The 18,019-nt window shown below is 42.1% G+C and overlaps 1 protein-coding gene across 5 annotated transcripts in view; it reads left to right on the forward strand.

Annotated features, from left to right (window-relative positions):
* PRKCB (protein kinase C beta) overlaps positions 1–18,019 on the forward strand; it is a 348,138-nt gene that overhangs the window by 281,858 nt on the left and 48,261 nt on the right. For all 5 annotated transcript variants that reach the window (XM_045195451.2, XM_053926150.1, XM_053926155.1 and 2 more), the window contains one exon: positions 1,494–1,667. In XM_045195451.2, coding sequence (XP_045051386.2) covers positions 1,494–1,667 — 174 coding nt within the window. The remainder of the gene's footprint in view (positions 1–1,493; positions 1,668–18,019) is intronic.

Here is an 18,019-nt window from a genome sequence, read left to right on the forward strand (position 1 = left end):
ATTAGAGTATTAAGGAGCAAAGAAAAATTCCCTTCTCACCCCCAGGAATTGCCGCTGAGAAATTGTTACGAAAATCAAGACGGAAGGATTGTTTTACTTATAGACACCTCCTAACCACCATATTAGATGAATCAGTTTTGATAGCACCTCAAGTGTTCCTCAAAACACATTGAGTGATTAGATTCAAGAGGAGGGGAGGTGATTGTTAAAATATAGACTTCCTAGACACAGCCCAGAGCTGCTTCAAAGTGAGAGGTGGTGCTTGGAATCTGTACTGTAAACAAGTTTTCCCAGGGATTCTGATACAGGCAAGAGGCACTGTGCATTTATAAAGAATGAATTTGCTTTGTTTTAAGTCACCTGATGATATTTGGCTCCCTGAAATTTTTATTTTCATTAAGATTTGAGCCAATCAAGCAATAATTTTGTCTTATAGGATCTCTAGGAAACATAAATCTACTGAAAGTAATTTAATTTAAATCGCAATGATAATTTCATTGGAGGGATATGGAGAAACAACTAAGCCTCATGAGGGACTGGAACCTGGAGCTGAAAAGCAAGATTTCTGCTCATTCTCTGATGTTTTTCTCCTCACACATCCATTTTACTCTTCTTGGCCTGTATGTGGTAAAAACAAAGCTTTCTAGACAGATCTGTGTGTGTTCCCTTTTCAGGGCCCCAGGACTGACCATTGGAGTATCCTAATTGCAAATTATTAGGGAGAGAATCTGACTGGCTCAGCTTAGGTCAGTTATCTACCAATCAGCTGTGGCCAAGTGGGTCCACTGCCCAATCAGGAGGTTCTTCCTAAGTGGCTTCTTGGAAATGGTACCTGCTGGTCACTGTTCCCTCTGGCACAGTCATGACCAGTGAAAAAGTGATGTGTCATGAGCCACATCAATTAACATGCCCTGACTGTGACCACAGCTGCATGGAAGGAGGCACCAGGACAATAGGGGAGGATGTTCAAATATTATATTAATCATCCCCATAATTATGTCTGAAGTCTTTCTTCCTCTCTGGAATGCAAAGTCAGAGAATGTTTCTGCTTGTTTATTGCTGTATCCCCAGTGCTTACCAGGCTCTTAATGAATATTAAATAGTTGAATGAATAAGGGAACAAGAGTCCCATATTCAGTTTTATCAGGAGTTTCCTCCTTCAACAAATATTTATTGAACATCAGTTATGTGCCAGGTACTAGTCCATGTTCTTGGTTTATACCAGTGAACAAAACAGGCAAAGATACTTGCCCTCATGGGGTTTATATTCTAGCCATTTTGCTGGGCATTGATCTGTATCAATACTTGGAGCCGTCCTTTATGATTGGGTTCAGCTATTGCAAGTATGAGGTCTGTGGAAAACTTCCTCTGTTGTTTTAGTGTTAATGGAAAGCATGTGGACAAAGCTTGGAGAAGATTTGAATGAGTATTAGCTACCTTGGCTTTCCCCAGGGCCACTTCCAACCACCTGACCTACTTGTTCTCTTTCCCAGGTCATGCTGTCAGAGCGCAAAGGCACAGATGAGCTTTATGCAGTGAAGATCCTGAAAAAAGATGTTGTCATCCAAGATGATGATGTGGAATGCACCATGGTGGAGAAGCGTGTGCTGGCCCTGCCTGGGAAGCCGCCATTCCTGACCCAGCTGCACTCCTGCTTCCAGACCATGGTAATGTGTCTGGGGGCCCTAGCACTTCCCCTCCAGGGTTTTACTGGGCTTTGGCCAAAGCTTTCCCAAAGAGACACCTGCATCCTCCCCATTATAACAGGAAAATGTGGGGCCCAGAGAAGCCTGTTGAGAATTTCCAAGGTGGCTGCTGAGAAGTGCTCACCTCTGAGGAAGGTGCTGTTGCAGCAAAGATAAAGCAACACAGACAATTGATTTTATAACCAACAGAGCAGGGCCTTTCTCTGACAGCAAGAGTCGACTTGGGGATAGGAACTCAGGACTTTAGGTCTCACAATATGAGATGTAATAGCAGGTGGGAATGACAGCAAAGGTCCACACATTTCAGGAGTGTGAAACTCATCTTCACCTGGGGCCACATCAGCCTCGCAGTTGCCTTCAAAGGGCCAAATGTAATTTTAGGACTGTCTAAATGTAACTACTCCTTAACTAGGGGAAAGGAGCTCGGCAGCACTGCTGGGTAGAAACAAGGTGCCAGGCCTGATAAAACAAGGTGGAGGGCCAGATTCGGCCCGTGGGCCTTGTGTTTGACAGCTGTGCTTTAGATGGTTATAGGCAGCCCTCCAGACCCTTTGGTTAAGTGCTCCAGTATCTTCTGCAAGTTGCATGGACCTGCTTGGAGGGGCTGCCTGAGAACACAGTCCTTGGAGGACTCCTAGGTTGTGGGGCACAGTGTTCTAGGCAGGGGCTAGTGATCTCAGAGCTGGAGCTCCTGAGGAAGGGACATTTGTGTACTATCTGCTACTGACTGTGACTCCAATTGTGTGAAAGCAAGAGACATCCCTTTAAAAACATCTTAGCCTTGTCCCTTTTTAAATTAGACCTTGGCTTCCGTACCTAAGGCAAATTGCAAATAGGGACAAAGTTAATTCTTGCCTTTGGGGCTTCTAAGGGCCAGTGGCCCTGTGCCTTAAAGATGTTTTCATGGAGTTTTCAAGATGATTTTGATTCCATCCAGATCTTACCCTATATGCTAACTTTAGAGCCCAACTCCTATGTGAGATATTACATATAATATAAAAATTGGGACTTCCTCCCTTCTCCAACATCACTGACTCTTATGGGCTGCTAAGTTAGGTTGAACACATCCAGCCTATAAAGACCCAGAACTGGATTTGGAGAGGTTTTCTCAGTGCAGACCACACACCAGGCACAGAACTTCCCTGTGTGAAAGGGACTAGCTCCTTTTATGTTCTAAATGGTCTTTTAATACATTTTGAAGTCAGAGAGACCTGGGTTCAAATTTGACTCTGTTGTTTACTAACTGAGTGACCTCGGGCAAATTATATAACCTCTTTGGGCTACAATTTTTTTAATCTGTAAAATGGATGAGATAATAGTAGGTATATCCAAGGTTATTGTGAGGAGGAAATGAGATTACACATGAACAACACGTAACATAGCACTTGGTACCTGGTAAATGCTCAATATATGTTACTTATTTCACAAGCATTGGCCTTGGCCTTGACCAAGTCCTGTTGTATAGAGCTGAGTAAGCTAGGTCCTGTGTTTGAGAAGTTTATGGTCTTAAACAGAGCAATGGTTAAAGATAATGCAATAGGGGCAACAAGACCTAGAGAGGTGGGTGGGTCTGCAGATTGTTGCCCAATCACCACATAGTGTCTGCTTTTTGGGTGATGAGATGATTTTCTTCTGGTGCCAGGTCCTCCAAATCCTGGACAGCCTCCCTACCACAGGTGGTTATGGGAGGACACATTTGATGCAAATGTGTACAGTATTCCCGGTGGGGACTTTGGTCCACCAGCCTCTTTTTGAGGTCTGCTGGGTGACAAGGGGCTACAAGAACACCCTTTGCTCCGCTGCGAACAGGACTAAGAGCTGGAATTGTGTTTGCCACATTATGGAGCAGCCATAGCGACACAAAATGGCCCTGGACAGTATGAAGGGGACTTGGGTAGACTTTCAACTACACTCCTCTTTTCAGTTCACTTGAAGTTTTTCTAAGAACCTCAAGGAGAAAGTTTCCATTTGGTGTTACTCTGCCCACAGCATCTTCCTGACACTTGACTTTTTAACAAAGAGAGATTACCAGGCCTTAGGTTCTGGCTTTTCTAGGTCATTGTTTTGTTTTTGTTATATATTTTTTCACAGATTTCTTCCATTTATGATAGCACTATAAAGTCTTTTAATTTTGAAATATTAGAAAAAGTACAGAAAAACACACAAAATAGACATTTAGTAATTAGTTATTATAAGGTTAAGTTCTTTTTTCCACCACCCAGGTCAAGAAAGAGAACTTTGCAGGCACTCTAGAAGTTTCTCTGCATTCTAATTTCAATGTCCCCCAATGGTAGCGTGACTTCCTTGCATGTCTTTTATTTGGTTTTTTTAAATATTTGATTTATTTTTTAGAGAGAGGGGAAAGGAGAGACAGAGGGAGACACACCGGTGTGCAAGAGAAACATTTCAGTTGCCTCTTGCAGGCCCACAACCAGGGACTGGGCTGCAACCCAGGGACAGGCAAAGACCGGGAATTAAACAGGCAACTTTCAGTTTGTGGGGTGACTCGCAACCCACTGAGCCACACTAGTCAGGGTTTCCTTGCATGTCGTTATCATTTTATCTCTGTAGTTTAATCTTTCTAATTTTAGAAATTGGATGTTTTGTAAGTCTTTTAATATAGTGATTTTCTGCTCCATTCTTTCCTTTGCTCTGTCCTTTTATCTGCTGATGATCTCTGCTGGCCCCATAGAGGGTTCACAGTCTGGGTTTTGCCAATTGCACAGTAGTGGGGCATCTCCACATGTTTCCTTTGTCCTCCATGTTTCCTGAAGACTGTTGACTGGACCTGGGCTTGGTCAGACTCAGGTTTGATCCCCTTGGTAAAATCATACCTGGTGGATGTTCTTTCTTCTGAAGGCAAATAATATCCAGCTTCCTCTCTTTTTGTGATGTTGGTGACCGCTGATGCTTGGTGCCTAGGTCCAATAATTCATTAAAGATTGTAAGAATTTGATACTCTAATTCTAACATTCCCTTCTCATTTAATAAAAGAGCACAGGATTCCCTCATCTAGTGCCTGGTGCCCCAGGGGTACAGTTCATACAGGAAAGGCAGGATAAATGATTCCCATTATTTAACAATTTCCATGAATTGGTTCATTATTATGCTCCAAACGTGGCTAAAGTTTGCTTTTTTTTTTTAAACAGGAGAAAATCAAAGTTTAATACATGTCCATGGGGAGGTCACATAAGCATGATCATTCTGTGAAAATTCCAAAGACAATGAAACAACATTGGGTATACAAGACATTTTTGGACAAAGGAGAAAGTGGGAGAAGGAGTATTAGATTTCAGAAGTGAGAATGGGTGATTTACAGATAGTTGATGGAGAGCAGAACAAACGTGGCAGAAAAATCTCCCTCAGTGACTCAGAAACAATGAAACACGGGGAGGGGTTATTCAGCTAACAAAAGCTAAAGTTTGCTTTTAAAATAAGACTTTTGGGGAAGAGAGCCAATGCAAAGAAAAATGTGATGTGAGCAATAATTCATGTCATCTGGGGACTTGGCAAAGACAAAGAGGGGGTGCTTCTTTCTAGTTCAAGTCTGGGGAATTAAGGCCTCAAGGTATTCAAGTGGGGGCTGAGACAGGACTGCACTAGACTCCCAAACCTCTAGACTTCCTCTTTCCCTGCCTTCTCTTGTTTTCAATGTTGGCCCCCAAATTGGCTCACTGAATTCAGCAGATGAAGGACAGTCTCAGTCTAGTAAATAGATAAGAAGGAGATCTTGTTCTCTGGGCCGGGGTCAGAGGAGCAGGGTTTTCAATTTCAGTTGGATGTGTTGAGATTGGAAGAAATTAGTCACCTGTGATTTGTGAAAGTTAATATTTTTGTTTGTAATTTGCCGTTTTAAAACGGTAAGTTTGAAATTACTCCTTGACTACTGAGCTGCCTCACTCACTCATGTTTCAGTATGCTTTTTGGAAGGAGGGAGGAGGGCCTGGGTGCTCATGAAAGTCGCAAGCTGCTGGGTCACCCCGAGGAGCTGCCACACACCAGGGAAAAGGTGAAAAGTCCAGAGAGAGCCCAGAGCATGTGTGTATGTGGTGGTCATCCTGCGTGGGTTTGCAGCACTTGCTGGAGGCCAACGCAGTCTCCAGGTGCAGCGAGTCCAGGAGTGAACACACTGCTTTCCCATTGGGAGGATCAGATCAACGAGTCATCACGTCTCTAGAAGCTGTATTGTGTGAGGGGGACAGATGTGACTTTAAATATTAGAGTTGTGCTTGACTCGGGAGATGCACTTCCCGTGAGGGCAAGGCCACTAGGGGAAGGGTCAATGGTCCACCCATGTCACCTTCACTCAGTAGCACAGGTTCTTTGAGTGAAAAGCACCCATTAAAATTTTTTCATTTATTTGTTTTTTTTTTCAGCTAAGCACCTATATTTTAATTTTACATAAATTAAATCGACTTCAAAGACATCATAATGCCTACAATGTGTGAGGCACAGGGCTAATGATCATAAGCCACATGACAACCCTTGGATGGATCCTGCCATGGTCCCCATTTCACAGATGAGGGGACTGAGGCCGCACAGCTAGTATTTTAGGGCCAGGATTTGAACCCAGGCAGCCAGGCTCCAAAGGGCTTTACATTAATCTCTACTATGAGGCCTTTTGAGTGTGTTAAGTGTGGATCACCTGGTTTCCACTCCCTGGCACCACTGGGGCGGAATCCCTGGTGCCAGCCTAACTCCAGGCTCAGTGGGGCCCGGGCTCTAAGAGTCTTGCTTGTCTTCTACCTGCTCAGTGCGGGCATATGGTGCTCTGTCCCTCAGCTTTCCCAACTTTGAGCGGAACTCACTTCCCATCTGAGTGTCTGCCATCCTGTGTGCCTTCAAAACCTTTGTTTCTTTCTAGGCTCCCCAAAATACTATGACAGAGGAGACAATCTGTCATCCCACTTTGCAGGTGGAAGGAGTGAAGATCTGGGATGTCGGGTAGTTTTCCCTAAAATAGCACATGACTGAACTCAGCGCCCAGGCTTTTGCCAGTACATTTTGTTGAGTTGCACCAACATAGCCTTAACAGTGACAATAAAAAAAAATGACAAAAGCATGAGTTAGTACTGCAAGTGCTTCAGCATACATCAGGCATATGCTCAGCTCTCTACATGTTGTCTCTCATATTATCCTCCTGACACCTCTTTTGAGGGGATACTGTTACTATCCCCAGTTTATAGGTGAGGACACTGGTATTCAGAGAAGTTCAGTAACTCCTACAATGTCGCACAGGTAGTGGTGGCACTGGGACGGGTTCTGCAAGACTCTAGGACCCTAAACCCAAACAGCTTGCTGCCCTGCCTCTACCTTAACTCCAGATCCCTTTTTCTAGTTCATAAGTTACTTTTACTTTCATGATCATACCTAATTTTTACAAGAAGACTGACTATAAGCAACTACTGCTGTTCACATTTCTGCACCAAGGACACGGGCCCTCAGAGAGATGAAATGGTTTAGGTTACACAGTTGCTAAGCGGCAGGTGTCCTGATGCCCCTTCAGGTGTTCCTTCCTCTGTGAAGGAGTCACCCACCTACTGACCCCACAAGGACATTGCAATGTTGGAAAGATTGGGAGTGATTTTAAAATGGGAGCACTGCATATATATGAGCAAACCATTGTTAGTGTGGCTCAGGTGAACAAGAAGTTGACACCCCTTTTCAGGGAAGGCCTGTGAAGGTGGTCATCTGGCTCACACTCACCTTCTAGAATTGCATATTCTCTGAGCCCCAGATTGAGGCCCAGGAAGAGGGAGCCTGGGCTAAAAGTAGGCAGTGTCTATAAGCTAGTGTCCCTAAAAGTCAGATCATTACTGCCGGTATACAGAGGGTACTAATGCTTATTGATTCTGTCAACAAATGTTTATTTGTTGACATAAATGTGTCAGGACCGAGCTGCATCACTGTGAGGGGTCCCTCAGTGAACAAAAGAGAGAAAGCCCCTGTTCTAACAGGGGAGACAGATAATAACAATGGCAACAAAAAATAAAACAGGTAGAGATGGATGGATTGGGATAGAGAGATGCTATTTTTCATAGGATGACCAGGGAAGGTCTTTCTGATGAGGATGCATTTGAGCAGAGACCAGAGCAAGTGAGGGAGTGAAGCGTGTGAGTGTCTGGGGAAAGTGTTCTCGACAGCAGGGAGAAGGAGTGCAGCAGCCCTGGTGGGAACACACTCAGTCGTGTGTGAGGAGCAGTGAGGAGGCCACTGTGTAGCTTGAGTGGATTGTCATTTTGTATTTTGTGACCCAGAATTTCTTTATGAATTAGCTACCTTTAAAAAATGACAAATCTGGTATAATGTCTTGCAAATTTGATGTTTGTCTTGACAGAGATTTATAATTTTGAAGTTAAAAGATCCTTAATAGGAAAAAAAAAGTCTTTAAGGTGGTCAAAATAGATAAAAGGGAAAAGAGAGCCTACTAATATACAAAACAACTTTTATCATTCTTCAAATGATGCGAGTTTAGTTTCTAAAAACTTGTTAGAAAAGCACAATTATATCAGATGTATTCTTAGACAATTGGATTTTAAAAACCTTTGAAAAATAGTCATGGCGCAATTTTAACAGAAAATGTAGGATATTAAATTCTATTTAAGATATTATTTTAAATGTGTTAAAATTGTGCATATGGAAAAAGTCAGAAAGAGACAGACGTAGACCAATAAAAATATTGATTTGTTTTAGGGAGGGGACCATGGGTAAATGTCTTAATTTTCAAAAGTGTCTATAGCAAAACAGTTTACAGAGTGGTCAGTCTGCCACAAGACAGCAAATGTTAGTACCCAAACAGATGCAACAGCCATCTGCTGGAAGGAGTTTGAATTTTTGGAGAATTGTTCAGTAGATGAGCTGGCTGTAGGTGAATGGGGCTTAGGGGAATTGCTTCAGAAGCACAGAGGGATATGCATGAGCACCTCAGTTCAATAACTGGGCCTGTGATTACTGGCTCTGTGGCCTCCAGGAAGTCACCTAATAGCTCTGAATATCAGTTTCATCATCTTTAAAGTGGACATAATATGTGAGGTTAAAAGGGTTGATGTTCAAAGTGCATGAGAAACACTAAAGGGAGGCGACCTATCTGCATGATCAGAGCTGGGCGGGAGGGCACTTTGCTTCATAGGCCCAGAAGGATTATGTTTTTCCAAGGGGCAGTTGTCAGCCCCGCGCATTCATGCAATTTCCCAATTGCCGGCGGGTACAGACGGTTAAGTCTCCTTAGCAAAACTTCTATTTTAAATGTTTTCTTTTCAATTGAACATATGCACTTCTTTTTTTAAAAAAAATTGAATTAGACTTATGAGTCATTGAAGGACAGAAGTTACTTCCCAAATTTGCTGTGGGGGCCCAGCAAGAACTCAGTTGCAAGTCATGCTGGGAGGAACACCAACCCGGAATGCAGGAGGGGACAGGAAGGGGAGTGAGGATGATTGGACTTGTTGCGGTGGCCCTGATGGCATGTCTGTTAAGCACCAAGAGTGCCCAAGAAGTCCTGGTAACTCGGAGCCAGCTCTGGCTGGCAGCAGTTTCCAAGGATGTGGTGTGATGTAAGGGTGTTGCTGTAGGAAGTTCTGGCAGTAATCTCAGTCAGTGATGGTTGGGCTGCAAGAAACAGAACAACCCCTCCTCAAAATTTTCTCAAGTTTTTTTTAAGAAAGGATTTTATTGGAAAGAACCAACCAAAGGAAAATTTATACCTGGGCCTCACAAAGAACTAGAAATTGTAACTTCAGAGCTTCCTGGAATACATCTGTTTCTTTCTCCTTGTCTGTGTTTCTCCCTGGTTATGGTAACATGGCTCTCCTGACCCCTTGCAGTTTGCTTATCTACCAAATTTCCTGGGTTCCAGTTCATACTCACAGGAAAGAGAATCTGACTGGTTTAGTGCAGGCCAGATGTCTTATTCCTGGCACAGTCAGCTGGTAATTGGCTACTACTAATTGGTAGGAATGTTTAAGAAGGAATAAATGGTCCTTGTATCAGGTGCAAGACATCTTGAGTCCAAGCAAACTAACTGAGCTGGAGCAGGGCATAGTCTGCTGTAGCAGCGCCAACATGACATGCAGTGAGCAGTGGCAGGGGAGGGAGGAAGCTGAGGAAAGCTTTGCTGTGTCAGAGAGTTTTAGGGCAGCTACAGCCATTCGGAGATCTTGGGTTCAAGAAAGGACCCAAGAATGCAACCAAGGCACATAAATCCAGGGTGAGTAGGAATAAACACAACCTGGTTCTCTCTGCCTTCTTATTGGTGGCTTTGCATCTGCATTCAATAATCAAAGGCCCATAGAATTCTAAAGGAGAGGGATGGTCCTAGCCCTTGAGAACTTTGCTCCCTATGTGGAAGGGCAAGGCTTTGAAAGTTGAAAAAAGTTAGAGGAGCATCAGCTACTTGTTTCTGGCAGTGATCCTAAGGCTGTAGAATACAGAGGAAAGAATAGTTGTGTGCAACCCACATCCTAGTGAGGCTCTTTGAGTTTGCATGGATTTGACGTGCATCAGATGATATGTCTTTGCAACACCCTATAAAGGAGAAGATAGTACTACCCCTCTTCAGGGAGGCAGGGGAAGTTTAAGTATCTGATGCAAGTTCTCAGAATGAGTAAGCAGTATAACTGGGACTTGAACCCAGGACTAGCTTGTATTAACCAAGGCACTGCACAGCTTTCAAGAGAAACAGATGGATCTGAGCGATAAGAGGAATAGCTTATATATAGGATTAATTCACTGACCAGTATGGGAAATGATTAAAGATTATTCAATAGGTAAATACTTACTGCAACCCACCTGAGAGCATGGTACCTGCCCTTTAGACTTGCCCACATTGTTGATTTTATCTGCCTGTGGTATCTTATTAAAAATAGCAGGTGTTCCCCTGGCAATCACATGGGCATGATATAACATCCCACTTCCAGCTATCTTGGAAGAAGAATGATTATCTCTTTGAATTCTCTGCCCTGTCCTGGGCCTCCTAGGTGAATGCTGCCACCCAGTCATTGTTTTAAATCAGACTATCCTCATACCCACATTCCAAATTTGGAAAATTCTATCCAACCCTTTTGCATGATGCAGTGACAGACATTTAATGTTATTTCTTTACTGATTGAATGTGAGAGATGAAGGAGAAAAGAAATTTAAAATTAACCAAAGTCATTTCATGCTTAGGAGACTAGGGTAATGTATACTGAAGAAAAACAAGAATAACAATTACAATTGGAAAGAAACACAGTTTAGCAGACTGGCTAGTTTGAAAAGAAAGATGGCGAGCTTGAATTTCTGAGTGCTTAACTGCAGTTGACAGTGGAACACCCACGTAGAGATGTCCTGTAGCCAGCTGGAGCAGACTAGAGCTTGGAAGAAAGGGAAAGGATAGACACATAAGTCAAGATTCATCAGCCCACAGGATGAAAGTTCAAGTTTTGGACTGTGACAAGTCCTCATTGGAAAACTGAGCAAGTAGAAGAGGGCCAAGCTGGGCCTTGAGTTGATACTCAATAAATACTTTTTGATCTTTGTGTGGTACAAAAAATAGGTCCTAATCAAAAACTACTGCGTATGACTATGAGAAAGATCTTTTGAGACCTTGGAATAACTTTATAGAAAGAATGGGGGATGAGTCACATTTCAGGGCACTGTGGAGGGTATCATGTAAAGTTCAGAGGGAGTAGGGGGCAGTTTCAGTGGCCAGAGCCCCCAGAGCTCTCTCTTTGTGCCTGTCACAGAAGGTCTTTTATCACATTTTATTTTAGATGATGGCTTGAGTTCGTTGTATATTTGTTTTAACCAAACTTCTGAGGCAAAACCTTTATCTTATGCATCATTTTTGCTCCTTGGACAGCTGATGCATGACTTGAAAAGATAACTGCTCAATAAAAGTTCTAAAACTCCCTTCTCTGGTCCACACCAGCTGTAGGTGGCCTCTACAGTGTGTTCCTTACTTTTGAGTGGGAGGTGAACTTGGTGGGACACAGACAAACTTCATTTGTTGTAAAAATAAGTCATTTTGGGTATTGATGGACCAAACAAAGCCAGACTGGATATCACATAGAGTTGAGAGGCTCCACACATGTTTATTTTGTACAGAAACAACAAATTTCCATTTATGAATTTCATAAGAAGTTTTAAAACTTTAAAAAAATTCTGTTTATGTTTTAGAAAAGCAAGTTAATAAAAATAGTTCTATATTAAGTAAATGTTTGTGGATGAGGCAGATAAATATGATAAAGACCTTGAATCCAGTATGAGGCCCAGGGAAGTGTGAGTGGGTGGTCCCCCCTGCCTTTCTCTTCTTTCGTAACTCCATGCATCTTACTCTCCCTCCCAGCATCAATAACCATAAGACTAGGGGCTTCCAGTGCTTGTTTTATTTTCCACAACACACGTTAAAATAAATACAAAACTATCAAGATAATGACATGTACATCCATAGCTTAACTAAAGTTATTACCTATCCCATTTGGGGAAATGTTGCTGCTGGGAAATGTGTCTGGTCTCCCCACTTGTCTGGGGAATCCCTCCCATTGGGTACCCAGTTATTCACAGCAGCATCCTGGCAGTGGAATACCGCCTGGTATAGAGTGGGCATCATTAAGCATTTGTTCAGAAAATGAAAGGACAGTGAGATGCCAGCTGTAATAGCTGGAGCCCTGGTGTGCCAGAGCCAGACTCAGTGAAGTTCAAAGATGATGGCTCTCAGGCTTCCCCTGCAGCCACTCAGTGGTGGGAAAAGACCACAGAACATGGCATTCCCCAGAGTGGAGCTCTGCCCCCCACACTGGGATTCTGACTAATGAGTTTAGGGGGCAAGTTGAGCTCTTCCAAGCAGAAAGCAAGCAAGTGAAATCTCTCCCTCACTTGTTTCTCTGTGGCCGATGCCATCTGCTAGTTTTAAAAATAATTTTTAAAAGCAAGTGTTTTGGTTCTTTTCAACATGCAGCAAAGACAGATGCTATTTTGAGGCTTATTTTCTATCAACCCCTCTCCCGCAAAGAATGAGGATCTAGGTGTCAGCAGTTCTGGCTGATGTCTCCACTCCACCACTAAGTTGTATGTGACCATTTTGCGGATCTCATATGTATTCGATACTGGTAACAGAAATGATAATTCTGCCTCCCTCTCTGCCTCTCATTAGAGATGTTGAGAGGGTGAAGTAATATTGGTCTGAGAAAGTCCTTTGACATTTCAAAAATAATTGATTAACCTGCCAGCTTCTCCATGCACCGTCTCTCCCCACTGGACTGGACACTCTCTGAGGGAAGGACATACCCACACATCCATACCATGTCTAGCCAGAACCTCGCACAGGAGGCAACTACTAAGAGGTTGCAAGTATAGACTCTGGAACCAATCTGCCTGGGTTCAAATCCCTGATCTGCAACTTAACTACTGAGTGACCATTTACAGGTTACTTAGCCTTTCTGAGTTTCAACATTCATGTCTTTAAAAGAAGAAGAATGGTCCTGTTGAGTTGTTTAGAAAGATAAGTAAGAATACATATATAAGCACTTAGCTCAGTCATATAGAAAGTGATAACATGATGGTAGGTTTATTTCACAATTACTGTCATTCTGATTCTTAGACAATACACATTTGACAAATGCTCATGTGGCTTATATATATGATGATGCATTATAAGGGGACTTTTTAAAATGGTGGATTAACATTTGTTATATGGCCAATATCATGCTAGACACTTTCCATATGTCATCTTAGTACTCTATGGGGCAGGTAAGTAATGTCCACTTACAGGTGAAGAGGCAGCTGAAGATTTGAGAGATTAAGTGACTGCTCAGTGTCACACAGCCAGTAAGTATAGGAAGGAGACTTCAAATCCTGTATTGATTTGAAAAGCAGAAACTGCCCTGCTCTTTACTTCTCTACCATCCCTGCTCCTGGTTTTATAGCCCCCACAATAGCTTTGCAACTTTTGACAGCAAACCATTTACATTGCCACTCAACCATACTGACATAAATATAACCTGAACATACATTTCACAAAATAACACCTAGTATACTCTGTAGGGCACTCTGATCATTTCCACTCCTTTCTTTCACTTTTTATTAAGTCGATCATCTAATATAAAGGAGTGATTTGACACAAGTGGAAGTCTCTAAGAAGAGGTGGAGTCATTCCTTCACTTAGTAAATACCCTTAGATGGAAGATGAGAAGGCAGATCTCACACAGGTGCTGCCCAAGGACCCTCACACACCTCTGTCTCGTCGGATCCAGCAACAACACTGGGGCTTAGTTATTATGTTTCCCAGATAAGGAGACCCAGGTGTTTGATAACTTCTGCAGATACACTCAGCTCCCAGGGAGCAGAGCTCGGTTCCAAATGAAGACTTTCTTGCACTACTCTCTGCTTGCTACTACTACTACTACTATGTGCTGCCCCTGGCACAGGAACAGGGCTTACGCAGCTGAGCCAGACGGATGGACTTGAAGGACTTCCCATCTCCCTTGAAAGATGTGCTGAAAAATTTCCCTGTATGGGTATAGATGTCTTTTCCTGACCCCAATTCTTATACTTCTGTATATGCCCTCCTAAGGCCACTATTTTTCAAATGTTAATCATTCTTTTATTCCCATAGTCACTGTGTCATTTATTACTGAGCATCTGAAAACTCAGTGCCTTAAACATTTATTGTCAGCTTCTGTGGGCTGGGAGCTCAGGAGTGGCTTTCCTGGGTGGTTCTGGCTTTGGTGTCTCAAATGAAAGTTGTATGTCTTCCTGAGAGCAATGTCTTTTCAGGCCCTCTGCCCATTTTTAAATTGGAATGTTTGTTTTTGTTGTTGAGCTATACAGGGTCTTCATATATTTTGGATATTAGTTCCTTATGTGAGGTATTGTTTGCAAATATCTTCTCCCATTCAGTTGATTGTCTTTCTGTTGTGTTGATGATACCGTTTGATGTGCAGAAGCTTTGTAGTTTAATGTAGTCCCATTCATTTATTTTTGCTTTTACTTTCTTCGCTTTTTAGTTTGATGTAGACCCATTCATTTATTTTTGCTTTTACTTTCTTCACAAAAAATCCTCTCTGAGACCAAGGTCCATAAGTTTAGCACCTATGTGTTGTTTTTCTTTTCTTTTAAAAAAAAAATTTTATCGTTATTCAATTACAGTTGTGTGCCTTTTCTCCCCATCCCTCCAACCCCACCCCATTGAAACCCCTCTCCCTCCCCCACCTCCACCCTCCCCCTTGATTTTGTCCATGTGTCCTTTTTAGTAGTTTCTGTAACCCCTTCTCCCCACTGTCCCCTCCCCACTCCCCCCTGGCTATTGTTAGATTGTTCTTAACTTCAATGTCTCTACTTATATTTTGTTTGCTTTTTTCCTCTGTTGATTATGTTCCAGTTAAAGGTGAGATCATATGGTATTTGTCCCTCACTGTCTGGCATATTTCACTTAGCATAATGCTCTCCAGTTCCATCCATGCTGTTGCAAAGGGTATAAGCTCCTTCTTTCTCTCTGCTGCATAGAATTCCATTGTGTAAATGTACCATGGTTTTTTGATCCACTCATTTCCTGATGGGCACTTAGGTTGCTTCCAGTACTTGGCTATTGTAAATTGTGCTGCTATGAACATTGGGGTGCATAGGTTCTTTTGGATTGGTGTTTCAGGATCTTAGGGTATAATCCCAGCAGCGGAATTGCTGGGTCAAAGGGCAGCTCCATTTTTAGTTTTCTGAGGAAATTCCATACTGTTTTCCACAGTGGCCTCACCAGTCTACATTCCCACCAACAGTGCACTGGGGTTCCCTTTTCTCCACATCCTCTCCAACACTTGTTTGTTGATTTGCTTATCTTGGCCACTCTGACTGGTGTGAGATGGTACCTCATTGTGGTTTTAATTTGCATCTCTCTGATGGCTGGTGATGCTGAGCATCTTTTCATATGTCTCTGGGCCCTCTGTATGTCTTCCTTGGAGAAGTGTCTGTTCAAGTCCTTTGCCCATTTTTTAATTGGGTTGTTTGTCTTTCTGGAGTGGAGTCGTGTGAGTTCTTTATATATTTTGGAGATCAGGCCCTTGTCTGAGGTATCATTGGCAAATGTTTTCCAATATGGGTGGTTCTCTTTTTATTTCAATGCTGTTTTCTTTAGCCATGCAGAAGCTTTTTATTTTGAGGAGGTCCCATTTGTTTATTCTTTCCTTTACGTCCCTTGCTTTAGGGGACATCTCTGTGAGGATGTTGCTGCCTGGAATGTCTAAGATTTTCCTGCCAATGCAGGAAAGCCTCTAGGACTTTTATGGTGTTATGACTTATATTTACGTCTTTTATCAACTTTGAATTTATTTTTGTGTATGTCGTAAGTTGGTGATCGAGTTTCATTTTTTGCACATAGCTGTCCAGATCTCCCAACACCATTTGTTGAAGAGGCTGTTTTTGCTCCATTTTATGCTCCTGCCTCCTTTGTCAAATATGAATTGACCATAGAGAATTGGGTTTATTTCTGGGCTCTCTGTTCTGTTCCATTGGTCTATGTGCCTGTTTTTATGCCAGTACCAGGCTTTTTGATTACAGTGGCCTTGTAATACAGTTTGATATCAGATATTGGGATCCCTCCTGCTTTCTTCTTCTTTCTCAAAATTGCTGCAGCTCTTTGGGGCTGTTTATGGTTCCATATAAATTTCTGAAATGTTTGTTTTATATCTGTGAAATATATCATTGGTACTTTAATAGGGATTGCATTGAATCTATAAATCGTTTTCGGTAGTATGGCCATTTTGATGATTTTAATTCTTCCAATCCATGAGCATGGTACATGCTCCCATTTGTTTGTGTCTTCCTTGATGTCTTTCTTCAGTGTTGTGTAGTTTTCTGAGTACAGGACTTTTACCTCCTTTGTTAGGCTTATTCCTAGGTACTTTATTTTTCTTGTTGCTATATCAAATGGGATTTTTCTTTCCTGATTTCTGTTTTTGATGTTTCGTTGTTGGTATACAGGAATGCCTTTGATTTCTGAATATTGACTTTGTATCCACCTGTTGTGCAAATTCATTTATTAGGTCAAGTAGTTTTTGGATGGAGTCTATAAGATTTTCCATGTACACTATCACATCATCTGCAAACAGTGACAGTGTCATTTCCTCCTTTCCAATTTGGATGCCTTTTATTGCTTTTTCTTGTCTGATTGCTGTGGCTAGGACTTCCAATACTATGTTGAAAAGGAGTGGTGAGAGAGGGCATCCTTACCTTGCTCCTGATCTTAGTGGGAAAGCTCTAAGTTTTTGTCCATTGAGTATGATGTTGGCTGTAGGTGTCTCATATGTGGCCTTTATCATGTTGAGGAATGCTCCCTCTATTCCCACTTTGCTGAGTGTTTTTATCATAAATGGGTGCTGTATGTTATCAAATGCTTTTTCCACATCTATTGATATGATCAAGTGGTTTTTGTCTCTGCTGTTCTTGATGTGATGTATTATGTTTATTAATTTGCGCATATTGTACCATCCTTGCATGCCTGGGATGAATCCCACTTGGTCATGGTGTATGATCTTTTTAATGTATTGCTGGATGTGGTTTGCCAATATTTTGTTGAGAATTTTAGCATCTATGTTCATCAGCGATATTGGTCTGAAGTTTTCTTACTTCGTTGTGTCTTTATCTGGTTTTGGGATTAGGATGATGCTGGCTTCATAAAAGAGTTTGGGAGTCTTCCATCATTTTGAATTTTTTCAAATAGTCTGTGAAGGATAGGGGTTAGCTCTTCCTTAAATGCTTTGTAGAATTCTCCTGTGAAACCAGCTGGTCCAGGGCTTTTGTGTGTTGGGAGTTTTTTGATGACTGCTTCAATTTCATCTGCTGTTATTGGTCTGCTCAGGTCTTCTGCTTCTTCTTCATTCAGTTTTGGAAGATTATATTTTTCTAGAAATGTGCCCATTTCACCTAGGTTTTCAAATTTCTTGGCATACAGTTCTTCGTAGTAATTTCTTACAATCCTTTGTATTTTTGTGGTATCAGTTATAATCTCTCCTCTTTCATTTCTTATTGTGTTTATTTGGATCCTCTCTCTTTTTTTCTTGATGAGCCTACTTAGAGGCTTGTCAATTTTGTTTATCTTTTCGAAGAACCAGCTGCTGGATTCGTTGATCCTTACAATTGTGCTTTGAGTCTCTATGTCATTTAACTCTGCTCTGATCTTGGTTATTTCCTTCCTTCTGCTTGCTCTGGGCTGTCTTTGTTGTTGTTCCTCCATTTCTTGTAGGCGTAGGGTTAGGTTGTTTGTTTGAAATGTTTCTATCTTCTTAAGGTAGGCCTGTAGTGCTATGAACTTCCCTCTCAGGACTGCCTTTGCTGTGTCCCATAAG

This window comes from Desmodus rotundus, chromosome 1, assembly GCF_022682495.2.
Source record: "Desmodus rotundus isolate HL8 chromosome 1, HLdesRot8A.1, whole genome shotgun sequence".
Classification (NCBI taxonomy): domain Eukaryota; kingdom Metazoa; phylum Chordata; class Mammalia; order Chiroptera; family Phyllostomidae; genus Desmodus; species Desmodus rotundus.